This window comes from Aedes albopictus, chromosome 3 (genome assembly GCF_035046485.1).
Source record: "Aedes albopictus strain Foshan chromosome 3, AalbF5, whole genome shotgun sequence".
Lineage (NCBI taxonomy): Eukaryota > Metazoa > Arthropoda > Insecta > Diptera > Culicidae > Aedes > Aedes albopictus.
The window spans coordinates 395,256,657-395,279,483 of record NC_085138.1 but is presented as its reverse complement, the minus strand read 5'-3'; the positions used below and the strand labels follow the sequence as shown (position 1 = coordinate 395,279,483).

General features: G+C 38.2%; 1 protein-coding gene across 1 annotated transcript in view; it reads left to right on the top strand.

Moving 5' to 3' along the window:
- The window catches only part of LOC109410572 (MOXD1 homolog 2-like), a 128,878-nt gene extending 107,006 nt beyond the window's left edge, over positions 1–21,872 (top strand). Inside the window, exon 7 of the mRNA XM_062858227.1 lies at positions 4,523–21,872. Within this exon, the coding sequence (XP_062714211.1) occupies positions 4,523–4,963 (441 nt within the window). The 3' untranslated portion in view covers positions 4,964–21,872. The remainder of the gene's footprint in view (positions 1–4,522) is intronic.
- Positions 21,873–22,827: the final 955 nt, after the last annotated feature.

Sequence of the window (22,827 nt, the reverse complement as noted above, 5' to 3'; positions counted from 1 at the left end):
GGAATTCCTGGAAGAATTCCTGGAGGAATTCCTGGAAGAATTCCTGGAGGAATTCCTGGAAGAATTCCTGGAGGAATTCCTGGAGGAATTCCTGGAAGAATTCCTGAAGGAATTCCTGGAAGAATTCCTAGAGGAATTCCTGGAAGAATTCCTGGAAGAATTCCTGGAGGAATTCCTGGATGAATTTCTGGAGGAATTCCTGGAAGAATTCCTGGAGGAATTCCTGGAAGAATTCCTGGAGGCATTCCTGGAGGAATTCCTAGAAAAAATCCTGGAGGATTTTCTGGAAGAATTTCTGGAGGAATTCCTGAAAGATTTCCTGGATGAATTCCTGGAGGAATTCCTGGTGGAATTCCTGGAGAAATTCCTGGTGGAATTCCTGGAGCAACTCCTGGTGGAATTCCTGGAGCAATTCCTGGTGGAACCCCTGGAGAAATTCTTTGTAGAATTTCTAGATGAAGTCTTTGTGGAATTTCTGGAGGAATTTTTAATGCAGATCCTGAAAGAATTCTTGGTGGAATTCCCGAAGATATCCCTGGAGAAATTTTTGGAGGACTTGCAGGTGGAACTCTTGAAAGAATTCTTGGTGGATTTGCTGGAAGAACTCTTGGTGGATTTCTTGGAAGAATTTTTGGTGGATTTGCTGGAAAATTCCTGGTGGATTTCTTGGAAGAATTCCTGTTGGATTTGCTGGAAGAATTCCTGGTGGATTTTTTGGAAGAATTCCTGAAAAAATTCCTAGAGCACTTCCTGGAAAAAATCCTGGAGGAATTTCTGAAGAAAGTTCCTGGAGGATTTTTTTTTATTCCTGTAGGAATTTCCCATGGAATTTCTTGTGGATTTCGTGGAGTAATTCATAGTGGTATTCCTGGTGGAATTCCCGGAGGAGTTCCTGAACGTTTCTACATTTTCATGAATTCTGAATAAATTTCTCCAAAGAATCGTGTTAAAATTGTGGCCGACATTCCAGCAGAAAATCATTCAGAAATTATTTTAGTTTTTCCGACTTTTCTCCACGAACTTTCTCCAAAATTTATACAAGACTTTTTCCGAGGATACCTGCAGGAATTTCTCCACGTATTGTTGTGGGAATTCACAGCACCTCATCACAGAATAATAACAAGGTTTTTTTTTCTTGTACCGGCTTTTCGAACCCTCTGAGAAGAATACCCTCTTCGAATGAGTGTAATAAGTTTCGTACCTTTTAATTCCGCCCTATGTTGCTTATTCTTTGACAGATACGCGTATTTCGACTACCACTTGTAATCTTTCTCAGCGGAATTAAAAGGTACGAAGCTGAATACACTCATTCGAAGGTTTTTTTTTTAAGATATAACTTAAAGGATTGCTTCTGAAGTACGTCCAAGGATTCTCTATGAATTTTACTACGGGATTTATCTAAGAACTCTTCCATAATTTCTGTCGATCCTGACGTAGTCCCGCTTTGGAGGTGATAGAGTTAATTTAAACACTCGATGATTGTCGAATTGAAACTGACTGTATTCTCCGGACAAGCCGGTATTTATACCCCCCAAATATGTTGCACATCAATTATTACATACCGGGTCTTATGGAAGACTCCTGGAGCGACTTATGCTAGGTCAGCACGTGACAAAATCAATCGGTCCGAACTTTGCATGTCGCAAACGATCGAACTGTAAACAGAGCAAGCATGGAACCATGATGAAGTTCAATCGTTTTGCGTCAACATATAATTCTGTGACCACCGTATATCAATTTATCAACCATGGGCACGTCTTTTCATTTGTGCACCACAATCCTATAAGAGTCCCCTTTTGCATCCAATGATTTTTTTCAGAATGTGTGCAAATTCATTTATAAGCCAAAAAAACTCAATAAAAACGATTTGAAATGTCAGAAACTCAGATTTCTTTCAGAAATTCATGCAAGGATTCTTTAAGAAAATGTTCAAAAGATTTTTCTTGAAATTTCGTACAAAGTTTCTGTAGATTTTTTTTTCTTGGATTCCTTCCAAAAATGACTGGAAATTCTTCCAAAATTATTCAAAAAATCTTTCGATAATTTCTTCAAAAAATACAAAAAAATAGTAAATTTCCAAAGAATTCTATCAAAAAATTCTCCTTTTTTGTCATGAATTCTCTCAGGAATTTTCACATTATTTGCGTTATGAATTCCTTCTAGAATTTCTTCAGGTGACATCCCTGCTCCAAGACGCTCTTCTCTCTAGAAATTCCCAAATGAATTTCTTCAGAGAGGTTCCTGTAGATATTGCTGCAAAGTTTCCAGATGAAATTCATAAAGGTATTACTAAAACATTTTCCGGGTATTTCTCCATTAATTTTCTCAGAAATGTCTCCAAGGACTTTTTAGACACACCTATAAGAATTTATTTACTGATTCTTTTAGGAATGCACAGCACCTCTATCCAGAGGTGTATCCACTATCAAGGTGTTTCCCCTGAGTTTACTCAAATAATTCCTTTCGAAATACGTCCAAGAGTTCTCTGGGAATTTTAATACGGGATTTTCTAGGAATTATTCTACCATTTCTGTTGATCCGGACAATCTTTAATCCTCATGTGGCTGACAGGGTACCCGGGTACCCAGCGCCCATTTGAAAAGCACGGTGAAGAAAAAAGCAAAAAGTTTGTCGGACACATAACGGTTACGAAAATCCTTTACGAATTTTCTCAGAAACTCCTCTAACAATACTTTCAGAATTTGTGAAGAACTGTCTTTAAAACCCAGAAAAAAACCTTTTAAAATTCAGAAACTCAGTTTTCCTGCTGAAGTGTATCCAATGATTCTTACTGATTTTTTTTTCAGAAATTCCTACAAAGCTTCAGGGGTTCCTGAAGAAAAATCTCCAGAGATATTTTAAAAAAATCAGAAAATCATCCGGAAATTTCTTCAAGTTTTTGTCACTGTTTGCCTAGCTACTGTAAAAGGGTGTTCGGTCATTCGACTGAATGCCGTTTGGCCGAATTTGATTTACAGGATTTAGAGAAATGTTGAATTATCAGAAATGTTGAAAGGCTATTTTTCTAGTTTTACCATACAGAGATAAGTTGGCGCTTAAACTGACAATATTTTATCAACATCTCAGATAAAATTCTTCTTTAAGTCATAGGCTGTTCAAACGATTTATACTGGTGTGGGTTAATTTCTTTATTCCTTTTTTGACCAAATGGCGTTTATCCAATCGGTATTCGGCCAAATGACCCATAGAGCTTAATTTGCATATCAGAGCGCCGTTGGACTAGTAGCAGCTAGTAGCCCATTATCATCGGTTAAATCGAAGTCACTCAGATGTTTCATAGCGATGGGCTGCCAAAGTAGCCCACAATTCAATTCACGGTCAATCGTCTCCACCCTCATCTTGTCGATTACGATAAAGAACAGTTACGGTGATATACATGCTTGCCTCAGCGACCAGCTACTACCCGTTATGCAGGAAGGACTCTGCACGTGAAAACCTCATACTGCGCAGTGCGCTTCCATGTGGTTGACGATATCATCCGGAATTCCGTTGCGTCTCAGGGTGCCCCACAGATTTTCGTGGCCTTTCCATATCGATCGAAGGCTTTTTTCGTTTACTGAATTGGTGTTCAGTATTGCTCCAGGATGATACGAAGTGACAATAGGGTCCATGCATGGCCCTTTATGTATGAAATTTCTCGGAACATTTTCTCAAAGATACGGAATATTGGAAATTCCCCATGATTTTTTTCAGGATGGATGCATTCCAAAAATTAAGAAATATTTCTAAAAGAGTTCATTTCTAATTTTTTCAGGAGGTCTCTTTTTGCAATCTAAACATAGGTTTATCCAGGTTATCTGAAGAATACCTTCTAAGATACGCTCGAAGGTACTCTAAGAATTAGATTTGTCAAAAAAAATCTAGATTTTAATGTGAGATTTCTCAAGGAATTCTACCTGGAGTTTGACAAGCTGTTTCTTCTTCACCTTTTAACTACCATGAATTTAGTGTTTGTGCTTTACATAGAGATCTTTCTGTAATTTCAGTATTACGTGTTTCAGTCTTTTTTAGGTAATCCCAAGGGCAATGACACTTCCTTTGTTAACCAAAAAACGCCGCATTTATCCGTTGCCAACCGTCGTTAACCGCGTCTAACTGCTGCTCAGGTAGCAGCGTTGAGCGACGGTTAGGAACGGATAAATGCGGATTTTCCGGTTCCCCTTGGGTAATCCGGTATTTTGGGCCTGCTTAAGGTCCCATTAGACATGACAAATATTTGGCCAAACAAGCCCAACAAATGATCAACACAACGTAAATCATGGCAACCTCGGATGAATGTCGGACTACCATGGCAAATATTTGTCATTATGACAAACAGTCTAATGGCCCCTTTATGCAACATAAGCATATTTTCATACCGAGCATAATTCTTCGTGCAAAAGGATTGTATATGATGTATGCTTACATATTACTTCGTTATGTTGAATATTTTGTTTATTTTCGTTTACAACTTCTATTAATCTTCCCGCATATAACGCAGCCATCCTTTTCTCATCCCCAGGGCACCGAAAGCCTGGAAGGCTACCCGCCAAACATCACCAAATCCTACAAAGTACCACGGTCCTGCAGCTTCCTTCGCAGCCCGCTGAGCGGCACCAATCCCAGTCTTGGCAACGTATCGTTCCAGAACCGGAACCGCTACCTTACGGAAGCGGAATCCAAAGCAGCAGACAGCAACAAGGCGGGTCGACACTATCCACCGGCAGCGGATGACATCGAGTTGACGGATGACGACGACGACGAAAATTCCATCGATCAGGATGGGAACAACGTGATAGAGGGTGCCGCTCGGAGTAAAGTTTCCCGCAGCTCCGTTACCGAACTGATGGGTTTGAGCGGTGGATCCAAGCTGACGGGTGCTCTGCTGCTCCGGTCGCAGATGATGGTGGCGTACTTGCTGTTCATTATCTTTCTGAACTCGTTCCGGATAGCGGCGGCGTAAGGTGGAGGAAAATGCAAGGTTTTTTTTTCGATGGGCTGTCCGGAAGGGATTGACCGCGTGGGAAGAGGTTAGAACCGTTTAACGATAAGTAGGCAACAAATTGCACAGGATCTCCAATGAAGATGCGTACTGAGGGGTGAGGAGGGACTGCGATGCAAACGAAAAAGGTCGTGAACCATGTAAATTGATCACAGAAAAGTGGAAAGGAACGAAAACTTATTTTAAAAATGGAGAAATTGTCTTCGAAACTTCCTTGTTTCTGATTGTTTTCTGTTTCCTGTTGAAAGGAAGAGTCCATAATTTTTCGAAGTTCACTCTCTCTTACAACCGAAGAGGAAGGTAAGAGGGTCCCGAATTAGCCAAGGTCCCGGCGGTGCCGGGGCGGGCTTTTTCAGTCTAGCGAAACTTTAATGAAGATACTTTTATAAAACGACGAAAGTTAAGTCGGGAGCCGGACCGTGGACGTGCAGAAGTGTTTTGTAAATAGCAGTAATTGTCAACCGTAACCTGAGAAGAAGCTGTTTGTAAATATAGTGTTTTGTACCAGCAGCCGAGCCCATTCCCGGGCGAGTAACTTTAGCGCAGAGGAAGGGCAACAGCAAACACGAAAAAAGTAGCGAAAGTAATTTTTAAGTGTCGAGAGCAAGAAAACTAAAACTCGTTAAATTAAGAGATGGCATAAAAAGCGAAACTGTTCCGTACTTCTAGTCAGTAGTATTCAGAGACAGGCAAAAGCAGAGGACTTGATTTTGTTGAAGCATCTTTGTCGATAAGCATACACGAACGGAAAGTTTTCCTGTTTTTTTTTTTGTCGAACTGTTTTTTTCTGCAAACTGTTAGTTCTATCTCTGATAACGGCGTCCAAAGTTGAATACGCCATAGGTTTCCTCCGTAGCTGCTTTGTTAAACGACGAATATTTTTGTATGATAAGACTATGTATGAGAGTTGGATTGAGAACGGTTGGAAAATTGGAGTTCTTCAGCAAGGAGGCAATAATTTCGAGAGACAGTACTACATTTGAAAAGTTACCATCTCTTTTCCCCCGAAAGAAAAAAAAAAGCAGAAGACCGTACATCACGAAAGCAAATATGTTTTCTAGCTAACACAAAAACAAGAAAAAAGCGAGAGACAATCATAACCTATTACGGACAAAAAAATATACCGGAGAAGAACCCGAAAACAACTGGAAACGAACAGCAAAATCAGAGAACATTACTTATACCCGGAACATGTGTGTGCGAGCGGCGGAAAACGCGAATCTTGAATTTATGAAGAAAATGAGAAAAGTTTTATGGAAGTAAGGAATCGATGTGGGCTACGATTGGTCGCTGCTACACGACGACCGCGTCAGCACTTTTTATATTCTGGTCCTTCTTGTTTTACTGTGGAAAATGTTGCCCTCATAATTTGGCCGAAACTTTGCATTGCCAGCCAAAATGAGTTTTTACGAGAGAAGGTGGAATGTGGGGAAAGAAAACGGGTATGAGCTCGGTGCTATACTTACTGGTTTGAAAGAAATGAACGATCCGAAAACACAGATAGGGGTAACATATCACATGGGAATTCGACCAGCATGCCGAAAAGAGGATCCCCAACGAGCGGGAGGACGGGTCAATGAAAACACAGTCCAATTAGGGGGTTTACATTAGAAATGTTCTTTTTCTTTCCAATTTCGGATGGTTGTTCATACTTGTGCCACTTACTGCACTCAGGGGAGCCATTTCATCGGTAGAGGTGGTGTTCTAGAACTCGAATAACATGGTATCTATATACAGTACACCCAAACCTCCATTCAGGTAACGAGTCGGGACTGCCTAAATAGAATTTTTACCTAAATGGATTCATTGCCTAAATAGATTCAGTATATTACCTAAATGGAGTACAAGGTTGCAAAGAAGTTTAAAAAGGGAATGTAAGTAGGAGATTTAGGTGCCCCGCCATTTGGCCGTATGCCGTTTGACCGAATGTCGTTTGGCCAAAAGGGTCACTAGGCCGAGTGCCGTTTGGCCGAAATCTGATCAAAATAATTGGAAAGCGTGGGCAAACTCTGGATAACATTCCATAACCAGAGATTTAAAGGAGGTCATGCGGATATTTAGAGGAGGGGACATGAAACACGAAAAACATTGCAAATTTCTGTCAGACTTAAAAAAGATCGAATGTCGGGTAAAAGTCGGGTCAATTTTTATCGTATGTTGGGCCACTGTTGGACCAACATCGAACAACTGTTAGTTCTATTTTGGGTTTAGTGGTCAAAATAAAAACAGGTGGATGATAGGTTTATGTCGGATTTGACGTCATCAATGATGGTTGGTAAAAGCTTTAAACAATGAAGTCCACAGTTGCCTATCTTTCAGCTGGAAATGTCGGTTGATACTGACACTTCGCAACACTGCGGGAGGTGTTGGGGGCATCTCTCAACACGGAACCACCACCCCCCATTCCCCCCCCCCCATTTTCCCCGTATCACCACTCACTACTTCTTTCCCGTAAACCAACCTTATACCTAATCTTAAGTACTCCAGCTGTTCTGAACACAATACAATTCTATTTAGGTAATGTTACCTAAATGGAGGGACCTAAAAAGATTTTACCTAAATGGATTCTACCCAAATGGAGCTTTCAGTGTACCATAGTTGGGGTGAGAATGGATCAAAAATGTTAACTTCCATAACACTAGTTTACAGCATTTTTGAACTCGGTAAGCTGATGATCGTTTTTGGTGTAGAATCATGCCCTGAGTTCGAAAACGCGAAAGAAAAAAATTACAGTAGAGCGGAAATTTTTTCGACTTTCCGTACAAGGTTGATGATTTGAAATCGATTTTTGTTCTATTTTTAGGCAAAGTCGCTTACTTCAAACATCTCATTCTCCGTAATCAATGCTCCGATTGATCTGAAATTTTTACTGTAACTCGCCTACATATGATATGTCAAATAAACATCGAGAAAGAATTTTTATTGTTTTTTTTTCTTATTGAAAAAAATACATTTCTTCAAAAATTTTTGAGAATTTTGCTAAAATTTAAGAAGATCGTCCCGAAAACTCGCCAATATCATGAATTTCATCAATCTGACGCAAAACCTGTATTCAGATGATCGACTGGTATTGTATTCAGCTTTTAATTTATGGAAAAAGATTTAAAATTGGTTGAACAAAACGCAATATATTTGAATTTTAGTAAATTACATATTTTGAAAAGTTGCAAAACTCGATATTGAGCTAAAACTCAAAAACTGTTCTACTTCAAATTTTTCGAAGGTCGGTTTCGAAATCAGCACTAAATTGTGCTTCAAAAATTTTGGTCGTTGACAGAAGTTCACGATTTTCGTTTTATTTTGTAAACTTGTGTAATCATTGTTCAATAACTTTTGATTCTTTGCGTGAAGAAGTCTTTTGATCACTGGAACGTGTTCTTTGGTAATGCATGCTCAAATGATGAACAAATTATCGGAGTTCGTCAGTTTTTCTTAATATTACAAGTGTATGAAAATTGACGCATTCTCATTCGAGGGGGTGAAAATGGGTCAAGGGAACCGAATTTGTTGCGCTTTGACAACAAAGCAAGTTTAAAAAATTCAGGTCAAGGTTCATGCCACTTATTAATAATATATGATATGATGGCTATGAGTTTGAGATTCTTAAAAGTATCAATCCACCTAAAAGTGTGATGTTTCATCGAGCCTTAGAAGTGGCATTTTAAACGACCTCAATTGACTATAAATAAAGTTGATTAGGTTTCCAGCATCCCTGAACGTTTAGGGTTCTCAGACTTTTTCGCCCGCGAACAGCTAGTGCATTCATGAAGTATTTAACTTCTATCAATATTCATCACATTTGCTTCGTTTGATATAACTCCTGTCATACGTTTGTGTCACACATTATTCTCAAAAAACTTTTCAGCTTTTAATATCCACGCCTCGTGCCCACTAAGGGTCACTGGAAGAATCAGCGCTTTGGATTTGGACAAAATGTAACTTTTTCAGCTCAATGCACTGATTTTCACGTGAACATGTGCGTCGATTTTATCCCAATTTCAGTGATTTTGAGAGACCTCGCACATGCCCCCAACTTCCTACGTCATAAGTCGACGCTTTTGGTCAAGCCTGTTGTCTTCCTCTTAAAAAAACATTGGATCCTCCTCTACCTTACGATCGATATTGATGAGATCAATAATGTCTGCAAAGCGGAGGTGCATGTGCGTGCTGCGATTTCCCTTATAGGACACTTGCTGAATTTGTTAACCTTTCAGGACGCGCGCCAAATTTAGCCTAAAACTGCACCGCGCTTGCGCTGTATACGACGAGTGAGGTTTTTTGGTAAGGTTGTACTTTTCACAACGGCGCGCGTCCTGAAAGGTTAAATGTTCCCAACAGACCCATTTGATCTTGGTGGGAAACGTTTTGTAACATGTTTGGTGTTACAAACTGTTTCCCTGCTAAATCAAATGGGTTTATTGGGCACACTATACAAAGCCAGCTAGTGCCCTAGCTATTAGCAGTGTTCCTCGAACTATCAGATAAAAAGCAGACTTGTATAGTCAGCCTATCATTGCGTACTCTGATTTGCTCGCACCACAGTCGCTAACACCAGAAAAGCCTGAATGTCACACATGTCACTCATCATCCTCGTTTGATGACCATCACTACTGATATGCAGAATATTGTCATGACTGTAACCTGCACCCCATACTGCGGGAAGTGAGGCACGCATAACGGCATGCAAAACGATGAGTATGAATTAGTACAAGTACGCACAAAGCATATCACGCAGTCCGACCTGTCATCGGTAAACTCTCGCCCAATTTGCCCGACTTGCACTCTCTCACAATTCACTTGAAACACTTTCAGCAACTACCAACGCTGCAATGAGGGTAAGGGTGAAATCCACAAAAAGGGTGTCATTTAAGTCGTGATAAACAAGCTGGTTCGTACCACATGGGAAAGGTGACATCAGGAATCATATCTTGCAGATTATTTCGTGATGGTCACCACAATTTACAACACTGCATATGAGTCCCATTGGCCGAACGTCATTTGGCCGAACGTCATTTGGCCGAACGTCATTTGGTCGAATGCCGTTTGGCCGAAATGTGATCAAAAGAATTCAGAAGAAGTTTTTGACATTCCAACTGCCAATGTGATCATCAGAAATATTTCCTTCTTTTCATCATTAGGCTATTCTTTCTAGTTTTAACATTCAGAGATTAGTTAGCGTTGAAACTGCCTATATTTTATCACAGATTTTTTCTTCTTTGACTCATAGGCTGCTCTTTCAAGTTATACTAAGGCTGGGAACAGTGATATGATCACTTAAGTACATCATGCATTTTTTGGCCAAACGGCATTCGGCCAAATGACCCTTTCGGGCAAATGGCATTCGGCCAAACGGTGTCCGGCCGAACGGAATTTTTCCAAATGACCTGGAACCGTTGCAATGATATAAAAGCTTCGATCGATAATTTAGGCATGTCATCATTATCAAATTTGAAATAGCACTTTTATTTTGATTGGTTGAGATCTCAGCTTTGAAATTTGAGTCTTTTTAACATTGCACATACCAAACACTTTCTCACATACTCATGAATCAATTGTTATTCTTTTTGAATAACAAACTTTTAACATTTCTGGTTCCAACTGGAAATTCAAATTTTAAATCTTTGTGACAATAACCGATTTTCAGAAAACCTTTTTTTTCAAATTTCTGGTGGCAATTGGGAATTTACCGATATCCTTTTTGCCTTTCTCGTACACTAAGTGTACTGGAAAGGCTATATGTTCACTCCAAAAATGACTTTTTGATAGAAGGCCCGGAGGGTCAAGTTATATATACCAATCGACTCTGCTCGACGAATTGATGTGATGTCTGTGTGTATGTATGTGTGTATGTGTGTGTGTGTGTGTATGTGTGTATGTGTGTGGACAAAAAACTCACATCACTTTTTGGCAGTAAACCTCAACCGATTTTAATGACCGACGGTTCATTCGACGCGTAATCTGGTTCTATTGTTTCCTATTGAAAATGGTTCGGATCGGTCCAGCCGTTCCGGAGTTATGGCCCTTTGGGTGTTCCGGACCGGTACCCCTGGAAGGGGCCAGACACGAAAATGCAACAAACCCATGCATGCGACCCATCAAACCACGGCATTTTCGATTATCTGATAAACGGTAAGCAGAAAAATAGTCTAAAACCATATCTGAACCAGTAGTGTACCGGAACCGGTTCCGGAAGTCCCGCCGGAAGTGGTCAAATATAAAAGTGAACACAACCCATTCATGCGACACATCAAACAGCGGCATTTTCGGTAACCTGATGTACGATTAGCAGGAAAATAGTATCAGACAATACCTGAACCGGTAGTGTTCCGGAACCAGTTCCGGATGTCCTGCCGGAAGTGGCCAAATATTATAGTGAATCAAACTCATACATGCGACATATCAATCAGTGGCATTTGCGTTAACCTGATGAACGGTTAGCAGGAAAACAGTTTTAGACCATACCCAAACCGGTAGTGTTCTGGAACCGTTTCCGGATGTCCTGACGGAAGTGGCCAAATATAAAAGTGAGCCAAACCCATGCATACAACACATCAGAGTGCGGCTTTTTTGATAACATAATGAAAAGTTAGCAAGAAACTAGTATTTGACCATAGCTGAACCGGTAATGTTCCGGAACCGGTTCCGGCTGTCCCACCGGAAGTGGCCAAGTATAAGAGTGAATCAAACTCATGCATGCGACACATCAAACGGCATCATTTTCGGTAACCTGATGAACGGTTAGCAAGAACATTGTCTCAGACCGAATTTGGGACAACAGGTCCTGCCCGGGAACCGATTTTGGGTGTCTCGTCTTAAATGGTCAAATATAAAAGTGACCCGAACCTTTGCACCTATGCATGCGACACACCAACTCGCGGTTTTTTCAATAACATAATTAACAGTTTGTCAGCAAAAAGTATCGGACACATATTAGGGAGAACCGGTAGCGTTGAAGAACAGGTAACAAGTGCCCCGCCGGAAAAGGTAAAATATAGAAGTGAACCAAAATCATGCATGGGGCCATCCATATTAAGTACGTCAAAATCCTAGGGGGTAGGGGGAGGGGGTTTTTAAAGTGTGACAAGCAATGTATTAAGTATAGGAAAAACCCGTACGAAGGGGTCCAAAATTCCAATGCTCCCCATGCAACACATCAATTCGTGGCTTTTAGGTAGCCAGTTGACAAGAAAATAGCGATAGACAATATCTGAGACAACCAGTAGTGTCATGGAATCGGTCCCAGGTGTCCACCGGAAGTGGTCAAACGTAAAATTGAACCAAACCCATGCGGCACATCAAATAGTGGAATTATGAAAGTGAACAAAACTAATGTGAGCGATAAATCAAATCGTGTCTGGGTACCGCCAGTCGAGGTGACATTCGCTCAAAATACTAACATTTATTAAAGTGATTATCAAAAAGTGAATGGTATTTAGTAAATTTAACTTGCGTTGACCATTCGCTGTAGAAAAAGTCATATTTTGTTGATTTTCCATTAAGAGAACGAGATGTAAATATCATGGCTAAGCGTACTGTTCAACATCGTTTCTAGGTAGACGATAAGGAAATATTACTTTCGTGTTTTGAGAATGCTTGTTGGAGTTATATCTAAGGTATAGCGGATGTTTTGAAATGGGTCATTGATCGTTTACACTTGATGTTACTTTAACGTGACTAGACACTAATAGGTTGTGCGCAAGCATCTATATATTCAATAGTTCTGATTTGCAAGCGATATTTTCTCACATTGAACTATTTTGTTTGACTTTCATTGTTTTTCGATTTCTTCGAACGAAGTCCGAACAAAATAACTGTTGTTCATACAATTTGACTATATACAAATCACCATGGTGCTAATGTTTTGGCAGCTCTTCGTACTCGTTTATGTTCATTATCAAAAATGCAATATTTTTCCATCAGCAACTACTCAGTATCGTAACAAGATACAAAATCAATATTTTCAAATTATTTAATAGTTATTTATGCAACGAGTTGCAAAATGATGATTTTTACAGCACGAGTCGTACATTTATCCAACGAGGCTTGCCGAGCTGGATAAATATGACGAGTGCTGTAAAAATCGAGTTTTGCAACGAGATGCTTATCAGCACCAACATTTCAAAAGGGCGTAATTGGTTTTGCAACCAATGCCTTCTCACAGAGCTGTGGGTCGTACTTCATTCATCTCACACAATTCACATCCATTAATCGAAAGAGGAGGATTTCATCTTTCGATTATTGGATGTGAATTGCGTGAGATGAATCGTATTTCACCCACATCTCTGTGAGAAGGCATTGGTTGCAAAAGCAGTTACGCCCTTTTGAAATGTTGGTGCCGATATACAACATTTTTTGCAATGAGAAAAAATAATAAATAATTGTAACAAGATCATTAGATACATGTTCAAATATTGAGTTTCTGTCAGCTTTTCCCAAAACTGGACCTCTATGCGGTGTTAATATAAAGTAGGATAGATCAACTTATTATGGGAAAATTATAATTTGTCGCATCAACACTGAATAAAGTTTTTCCAATCTCCTTTTGCGTCTAAAATTACTGTGCACAATTTGGGTGCGGCTGGTTGAGCCCTCGTTCTTCTCATTGCAATTTAATATTGAATGGAAAATTTCCCTTTTCTGCATTTTTTTTCATGTGGTCGAATTTTACATGAATCGTATTAAGCGTATAAGTATTCTCAGGATCGGCAAACGTCGACGGAAAGATCATGAATACATATTCGACGAGAAAGGCGCTACCACCACTAAGTGGATTAATCTGGGTTTTTTAATTTTTTATGGTGATACCCAATTTTCAGAATATGTTTTCAGAATCTCTGACCAAATTCATTATTAATTTAATGGTTCTAAAATAATAGTTATTCAGAATATGCTGTCAACAATTCTAGTGCGAACTAGGAGTTCCTATGGTTTTGGAGAATATGGGTGTTAACATTCGATTTTTAGAATAAATTTAAAAAAAAATTACCTGTCATATCTCCGAAACCAGTGAACCGAAACGAATGAAATTTCGAACGTTTATGAACATTATGTAAATGCTTCCAATGTCTTCATATGGGCTCTTTATATATCATACTGAAGATATCTTGAGAACAAAAGTAGAAAATCTTTCGATATCACAACGAGTTCCATTGAAAATTTGTTAAGGAATTTCATTGATAATTTCTCCATATTTTTTTTTTGACTTGTACAGGACTTTTTTACTGAGATTCCTTGCTATTTTCTCAGCTCAGAAGCATGCAATCTAGAACAGATGTATGGACGACTTTTGCCTTGTGGTATTGTCTAAAAGTTTGCCAAATAGAGTAAAGGTCACACACGCATATCAAAGTCGTGACAGAGCTGTGCAAGCGACTCTCCACGAGGTGAGTATAATTTACATTTGCTCCCTCACGACTTCGGTATGCGTGTGCGACCCTTACTCTGTTCGGCAAACTTTTAGACAAAACCATGAGGCAAAAGTCGTCCGTACACCGTCTCTTGATAGCACGCTTCTGAGCCGAGAAAACAGCAAGTGAGTGAAACTATTTGCAATTGAGTGTTCCCATCCTTGCTCCAGAAACATCTTTTGAACTTTCTCTAGGAGTTTCTGCCAAATTGATTTCAGGAATTCGATTATAAATTCCATCAAGAAATGTTTTAGTTATTCTAACAGGAGTTTCTACGGCTATTTCTCCTACAGTTACCTAGAGAACTCCTTAACAAAATCCATCTTAAGTTTCAACATTTCTTCGACAAGAGTTTCATAAAAAAAGTCCTCCATCAACCCATTCGGCGTTCTTTCAGGAATCATGTTTCGATTGAAATGGTGGGAGTGTTGGCACCCACCATTTCAATCGAAGTGCTAGGGTCCAGTGAAGCAAGTTTGGTGCAATACTAAAAGCAACATTCCGCCTTGTGATCACATGAACATGAAAATCAACGCCTTTCTGTGACTGAAAATCGAAAAATACCAAATTTTTCTGGATGTTTATTCGGAAGTTCTTATAGGAGCTTCCGCCGAAGATACTTCGTAGCCTACTTCAAGAGTTCTTTCGATAATTTCGCCAGGATATCATTTGGGAAACTCTGCACAAACTTCTCCAAAGGTGTCAACAACGCTTTCTACAGGAATTACTTCGGAAGTTTTTTGGGGAATTTCTGCAAAAGTTCCTTCAGTTATTGCTCCAGGAGGCAATTCGATAGAAATTCTTTAGCATTTTTTTTTCTGGACATGTTCCAGAAAGATCTAATGGATTTTTCCCAGGTATTTTTTTAAGTTTCTCTGGGAGTTTGTTAAAACATCCTGCACGATTTTCTTTGCTTCAAAGATGTCTCTTCAAAATTTTCGAAAGAATGGTTTTTTTGAAAACTTTTTGAAAACTTTTTTCGGCAGTTCTACCGGGAATTCCAACAAGAGTCCCTCCAACAGTTTTTTCGTCAATACCTTCTTGATTCCATTTGATTTTTTTTAAACTTGCTTCGACAGTTCCTGCAGGATCTCCAACGGTTTTTTTTTTCGAAGTTTCTTCGGAAATTCTTCCATAATAACGCTCCAGCAAATAGTTCTGAAATTCCGTTAGAAACTTTTCAGGAATTTTTTTCAAATTCTGCAGTAGTAAATTTGAACACTCTTCGAAGAGATTTCTTGGAATTTGTGAATTTATCCAGAAGCTTTTTCGAAAGTTCATTCCAAAATGTCTACGAGAATACCTAAAGTTCTTTTTTCGGCACTTCCTCCTAGAGAAATCATCCTGGAATTTTAACATTCAGATAATCATTCAGTTTTTTCGATTTCCTTTAAAAACGCTTTATGGATTTCCACAGAGAATTCCTTTTGAAATTCTCCAGGTGTTGTTTAAAATAGTTCTCGTGAAGCTCTAGCGGAATTTTCTTCAGGAGTTTCTATGAAAATGATCTTGAAGTTCTTTCAGAAATTGCTCCATGGGCCCCAGGAATATCCTCAGTCCCTCGGAAATTTCTCAAAGATTTCAGAAGCAGTTTCTGCTCAAAATTTTCCAGAATTTCCAACGGAATTTTCTACAGGAATTCTTTTAGAAATTATTCCAGGAAACATTAAATTAATCATCCAGAAATTCCCGCGGTAGTTTTTACAAAAGTTCCTTCGGGAGTTGTTTCAGGAGTTCCTTGGATAGTTTTTCCAAAAATTCAGAAAATTCTGGTGCAGTTTATTCGGTCATTACTTGATGAGTTCCTTCCGCTTTTTTTCAGGTGTTTTGATAAAAAAAAATCCACCAGGATCTCCTACAGGAATTTCAGCCGATGCGCCTTCGGAAGTTCCCCCAGAAGTCAGATTGGAAATTTTCGCTGAAAATCCAGAAGTTTTTGAGGTGGTGTTCTTCCGGAATTTTCTTCTGGTTAGCCAACAAGAGAATACTCATGAAATTTTTCAAAAAGTTATCGTGCAATTTCCTTCTAGGAGTGTTTCATAAAGATACTCACTCAGAAGTTGCTTCAATTATTTTCCCAGAAATATCTTCGGAAATTCTTCCATAAGTGAATCTGAAAACGCTTCCAAAAGTGAGTACGTGAATACTGAAATTCCTACTTCTTGTAAGATCTGAGTAATCCATACCAAAATATGTCTGAAGTTTGTATTGGAGTTCTTTCCGTAGCTTCTACAGAAATTATGTTGGAATTACCGTCTCAAGTGAGTCAGATATTGCTCCAGAAGTTTGCTAGGGAATGCCTCCAGCAATATTTTCTGGAATTCCATAGAATTTCTAAAAAATATGTCTGGGATTTCTAAAGGAATTTCATCAAAAATTTGGAAAACGTTATTCCAGATTCCTACTGCGACTCTCTCAAATAATAGCTGTGGGCTGCCTGTGGGTCGCCTCTGGAAATTTCACCCCAAAACACGATTTCCATGTAGGAGATTTTCATATTTTTGCTTTTCTCGTACACCAAAATGTACTGAAAGGCTATATTGGTCGGCGTTAAGTCAGAGAGGACCATGTGTCTTTTACTTAATTTAAAAAAAAACAACTTTAAAGTTTGCAACTCTATAAGTTTTGAGTTTGTCAACAAATGTTCTTGAATTTTTTCCATAAATGTTAATAACTATTCATCATAGTATCGCTCTGTATTGATCGCGAAAAAACGTAAAATAAAGCTTGAAACCGAGAAATTGCTAAGTAGTTGATTGTACTTAGTCCAATCTGACTGAACGGTTTTTTGGAAAATCTTCAACCAACTACAGTTCACACTCAAGTTTTTACATATTTGATGAGAAAATAATGCACAAGTAGGACAACAGTTAATAGAAGTGGTGTATAATGTGAGCAGGAAGTTTGGAATTTGATATTTCTGTTATTACACTGTTGATTACCATTTTCAATTTTTATGTTCAGTCAGAGTGGACCAAGTACAACAGTTTAATATCACATGAAGGGTAGTCAATTAATGAGCTATTTAAGAATTCCTAACTTGAACATTTAATAGCTAACAACTTTTGAATGCATTTCTACAGTTCGGTACGTTTTTGAAATATTGTTGTTACAGAGTTCATAATAATTTATTCAAAGGACTGACATTTTTCAAAAATTCGTTCAGACAGAGTGAACCAAGTACACAATTCATAAATAATCAATAAAATAAATTTCTTCATGAAACGGGTATTGGTACATTTCAATATGATGCCCAACAGCTACTTAACAAACATATATTGATTTACAAAGGATTACGAAGAATAGGTAATTTCAACTATTTTTCTTAGAGACACATGGTCCACTCTGTCTGCACGCGAAATGCCACAATATGCTTCAACACGATGATCTGTAAAATACGACATTGACCATATCACGTGCTTTCTTGATCAATAATCATTAGAAAATGCTTTAGGGAGTCATACGATTTGGAAACGTATCACATTTTGATGATAAACTATTTTATTTATTGGATTTTAACCAATACATATTTTTTCAATTCTCTTGACATCAAGCAAATGGTCCACTCTGACTGCACACTATTATCGGTTTTTGCAGTTCAATCAAAAGAAAATTGTGCTATAACTCTCGTTAATTGTAACATTAAGAAAATTGGGTGAATGATCCAAGTAGCTTAAGTAATTCCTAATCAAATGCCCTTAAAATCTAATTTTCGGCAATTTTGTTACTTGGTCCCCTCTGACTTAACGCCGACCATATGATCACTCCAGAAAAGATTTTTTTTTTTAAAGTTGGTCAAGTCACATATACCAATCAACTCAGTTCGACGAATTGTGACGACGTCTGTGTGAATGTATGTGTGTGTGTATGTATGTCTGTGCAGAAAAAAGGTCGCTCACTTTTAAGGCACTTTCTATTGGCTGATTTTTCGGATTGTCAACGGACTATTAAAATAGTCCGGATCGGTCAAGGCGTTCCGGAGTTATGGCCAAATTCAATTTGGTGGCTGTTTAATATAAACTTAGGCTATCTGGTATGGGGAAGTAGTGTGGAGCCAAAAATGGCAACCAGAATTTCCAAGATGGCGGACCTCAATTCAAAATGGCTGCTCAAAATTCAAGATTGCGGTTTTCTAAGAGGTTAGGCTCAAACATCAAGAGTCAGATAAATGATATGATATTGGTGCCATGAAATGTATTATTGTTAAATATCTGAAGGTGCAATATTTATCAACATGTCATTTGAGGTATGTCGAAATGTTTTTTCTAAGGCACTAGAAAGCCACCATCACCACTAGGTGGATTCATTAGGGTTTTGTTTTTGTTTTCCATAAATTTCCTTATGTACCAGTTATTTATTTGAAAATTCTTCTTGAATTGTTTGAGAAATTCCTTCATTATTGTCTCCAGGTTCTTCCGGAATTTTTGCATAAGTTTCGATTCGGATTCCCCCAAAAAAAATTACGAGAAGAAAGTTTTTTTTTAGTTCTTTTTCGATTTTTTTCAATATTTTCTCATTATTCCAGAACTTTGTTGTGATATGCTTTCAGCAGCTTCGGTCATAATTTCTTCTTGATTTTTTTTTCCATGAATTGATCCAAGAACACCTCCAGATAGATATTACTCCAGAGATTCTTTTGAGATTTTCTGGGTTTTTTTCTTTCGGGAACTACGAATAATGATTACTTTAAGAGATTTTTTTAAAATTATTTACTGGTTCCAAGGTTTTCCTAAATTTATTAATTCCACCAGGAATTATCTCAGAAATACTTCAAGGATTCAGAGTTTAATGATTCTTTCGGAATATAAATGGAGCGTCATGCAGTTTTGTTTTTCCGAGCACATTTAGTTGGTATCTTGGAATAGATAGCTACAAGTTGCGCATTTTATTAACATAGGTCTCCGTCAAAACTTCATAAGAAATTCGGGATTATTTTAGTAACAACGATATCCTTACTTCCATACGGCTGTTACTTGAACATCATCTCTTCCGTGGCCTCCGAACTGAGGACTCCATTCATCGAACAGCGAACGTATAAGAAAGCACACATTTTAGCTTACAACCCCCCTGCTATTATGGGACTGCGCCAGAGAGGTCATTAAATAAAGCATATGCACCCCAAGAAAATTGATAGCCCGTTGCTAGGTTGAAATGGTGAATGGCAAACGAAGCTAGTGGAAAGCGAGAAAAACAGATCTATAAAACTTTATTTTACCTATATATTTTTTACCGAACGCTAAAATACGAAACCAGTAGGATCGCATTTACCCGAACTGCACGCAACGTTGTAAAACTGAGAAAAATGAAGGTTGAACGAGACAAAAATAGAATGGAAAAAACCAGAGAAATATATGCAAATGTGATATCGTAAATGAAAACTAAACAAATGACTTAGAGTTGTAAGTGGATGTAAATACGTTTATAGGGAACTATGCTGTAGGAAAGGGGTTTGGAGAAATCCATCAAACATATAAACACCCACGTGTCACGTACTTTTGTTACCTAAGACCCATCTGGGCGAAAAACATGTGTAATACATTAGCGAGTAGAACAAGCGAAACCAATCGTGTCGTGTTTTTAGAAGAGAAAAACTTTGTTTCAAATCTGGCTATCAACTGTTTTTGCGGTTTCAAAACGAACCCCCTTCATGATTTCATGCTCACGCTCTACTTCTCCACCGCCACGGAATTTCCCTATCAAAAAGAACAACTATCCACTCACCGTTTAAACCGAAATGCCGAGAATCACTTCTTTTGAAACTCATCCGGTACTCATGCTCGAATTGCTAGGCAAACACTCTAATTCCGTCAGCAGCTATGATAACAGACTCGAAGCGTGATAGACCATCAGAAATCGTAGAGCAAACTTTCGTTTCCCGTCGAGAGGCAACCCGAGTTGAAGAGAACGTTGGAAGATTATCAGATGGGTGTAAATAACTAGTGAGATTTCATGTCTGTAGGTTTTTAAAACGATGCTTGAAAATAGATTTTTTTTTCAGTAGAGATGAAAATCAGATTCTGTTCTTTTTTAGGACAAACATTCAACTCGGGTCTATTTCGCACTATCCTCTGAAGATTCCTACCTCTTTCAGTGTCTCATGAGTAAAAAAAAACACATAGCTAGAGCATAACAGATGAAAATTCCTTCCATCCAAACCGATAAAAAGGCTCCACGAAGTGTTTCGCGCCTTTTTAGCAAAGACATAAGCATAAAATAAATAAAGCAAACTACCAAGGCATAGGACAAAAAATCTGAAGAATTAAATAGAGGAAATACACACCACTACTCGTACCAAAAAATAGGAGAAGAGAGATAAATACAGAACATTATACTAAAATACCACGAGCACAATAGAGAGCAATGGAATATTAGATGAAAAGACCAAAAACTCACAACCAACTTGGAAAAAAAGAAAAGAAAAATCAAACAAAGAAAAAAACAGCGCTAAATAGAACTAAACCACCACCATCAACAGCACAAGCAAGCTCGAGAAAACCCGGTTGAAAATCCTGCTTTTGTGATGCACCCCGTACAGATTCCATTTTTTTTTCGCCGAGAATCAAAAGCATTCATTTGAATTTTAACTGGCAGCATCGGACTGCACACTGGACGGGGAAAATTAAATTATATTCAAATGAGACAGTGCGAATTAAAGCCAAACATCCCCACATGCCCGACCGCACGACGGAACTTTTTGCATGGGAAAATCGAGAAAAAAAAACAACAAACATAACTTTCTAGCTCTGAGAGAAGGTCACCAGCAGCGAGCGAAAATGCTGAGCATAGTTTCACTTGCGAGAATTCGTTCTGTGGTAGTGGGTTTATTCCTTTCGTTTCGACTAAACACGAAAAAAGCGGTGGCAAAATTAACATAAAAAATTGCACTCTAGCCAAAGTCTGATAGCGGAAAAATGTGACATTTGGAACAATGTTTTAGTCCCAGAGAGAGAAAAAAATTAATAAAAAAAAACGAAAAAAAAACAGTAGAGAATAAAAAACGTTACCGAACCCTAAAAAGGTAAAAGACGGAAAGCATCCACTCGAGTAAAAGTAGATCATATACACAGAAAAAAAAAAACGACTAACACGCAAACCAATTCGGGCAACCGAAGTAAGCACAGTAGCAAAGCGGGATAATGAGTACTTCGAATGAGTGCGTTCGGTGGTTGAGGTGTTGAGGAGATAGAGGAAGGTTATTATCGAATAGCGAAACAGACTTGGAAGAGAAGGGAAGGAAGTAGAAGAGACATAGTGGCAGAAAATTATCGATCACAAGACTTGAAGGGAATGAGAGCTACTGGAGTGAGAGAGATACAGAGAAAAAGAGAAAACATGAAAGAAGTAAGTAATTCTATAAAGTTATTGTAAAACAAAACAAAAAAACGTTGTAAAATTGAAACACTGAATGAAAACAAGTGGAAAAAGCAATACGAAAGTAAAATAAATTTAGATATTAAAACTGAGTCCTACGTCGTGAGTATGGTGTTCAAAATATCCGAAATCCACCAAAAAAATTAAGAAATTTCGAATCGAAATTCGATTGTAATGCTATAACTTACCAACATCGCTTTGATGGACATATTGCTGCTACAATTTCTAGGATAGTTTTGAGAAAAATCCAAAAGTATATCGGGCATACATTTTTAAGATCATCTCTAATAATAATTTCGAGGATGTCTTTTTCAAGCACTTCTGAGGTATTACTACTATTACAATTTATTTAATAGTTTCTAAACTAGTCATATTAAACTGTCTTTCCAGAACCAGTTTTTTTTTCTTATTTCTCACTCATTCTTCTTCACTAACACGAGAAATAGCGGTATGAAAGAGATGGCCAGTGCCCCTCTTTCATCATCATCTTTCTCGTTTTTGTTTGGAAGCGTGTATGAGAAAACAGAAAAAGCTGACTTTACCAATGCAGAACTGTTTACTCAATACCTGATTAAAAATCTGGAAAGATTTCCTGATTCATACATCTTCTTCTTCTTGCCGTAATGTCCCAACTGGAACAAACTTGGGAACAAAGCTTCTCAGACTAGTGTTCTATGTATGAGCATTTCCATGGTTATAAACTTAGAGCTTCCTCTTTAAGTTACCATTTTGCATGATTATATCGTGTGGCAAGCATTAAGATACTCTATACCCAAGGAGATGTTCATAAACCACGTAGACCAATTTTTGGCCATCTCAGACCATCTTCCACCCCTCTTAGACTTTTGTGCATACATACATTTAGAAGTTTCTATGAAGATATTTTCTTTTTCTTTAGTTCTGATAGTATTGTAATGATTTTTTTTTTTTGGAAGTGGTCTGGACAATGAAAAAACAGATTGTAGAATTTAATAAGGATTACCGGAGCAGAAGAAAATAACAAGTGAATAACATATCAAGGTATTTATCTTAAATACTACCCTACCT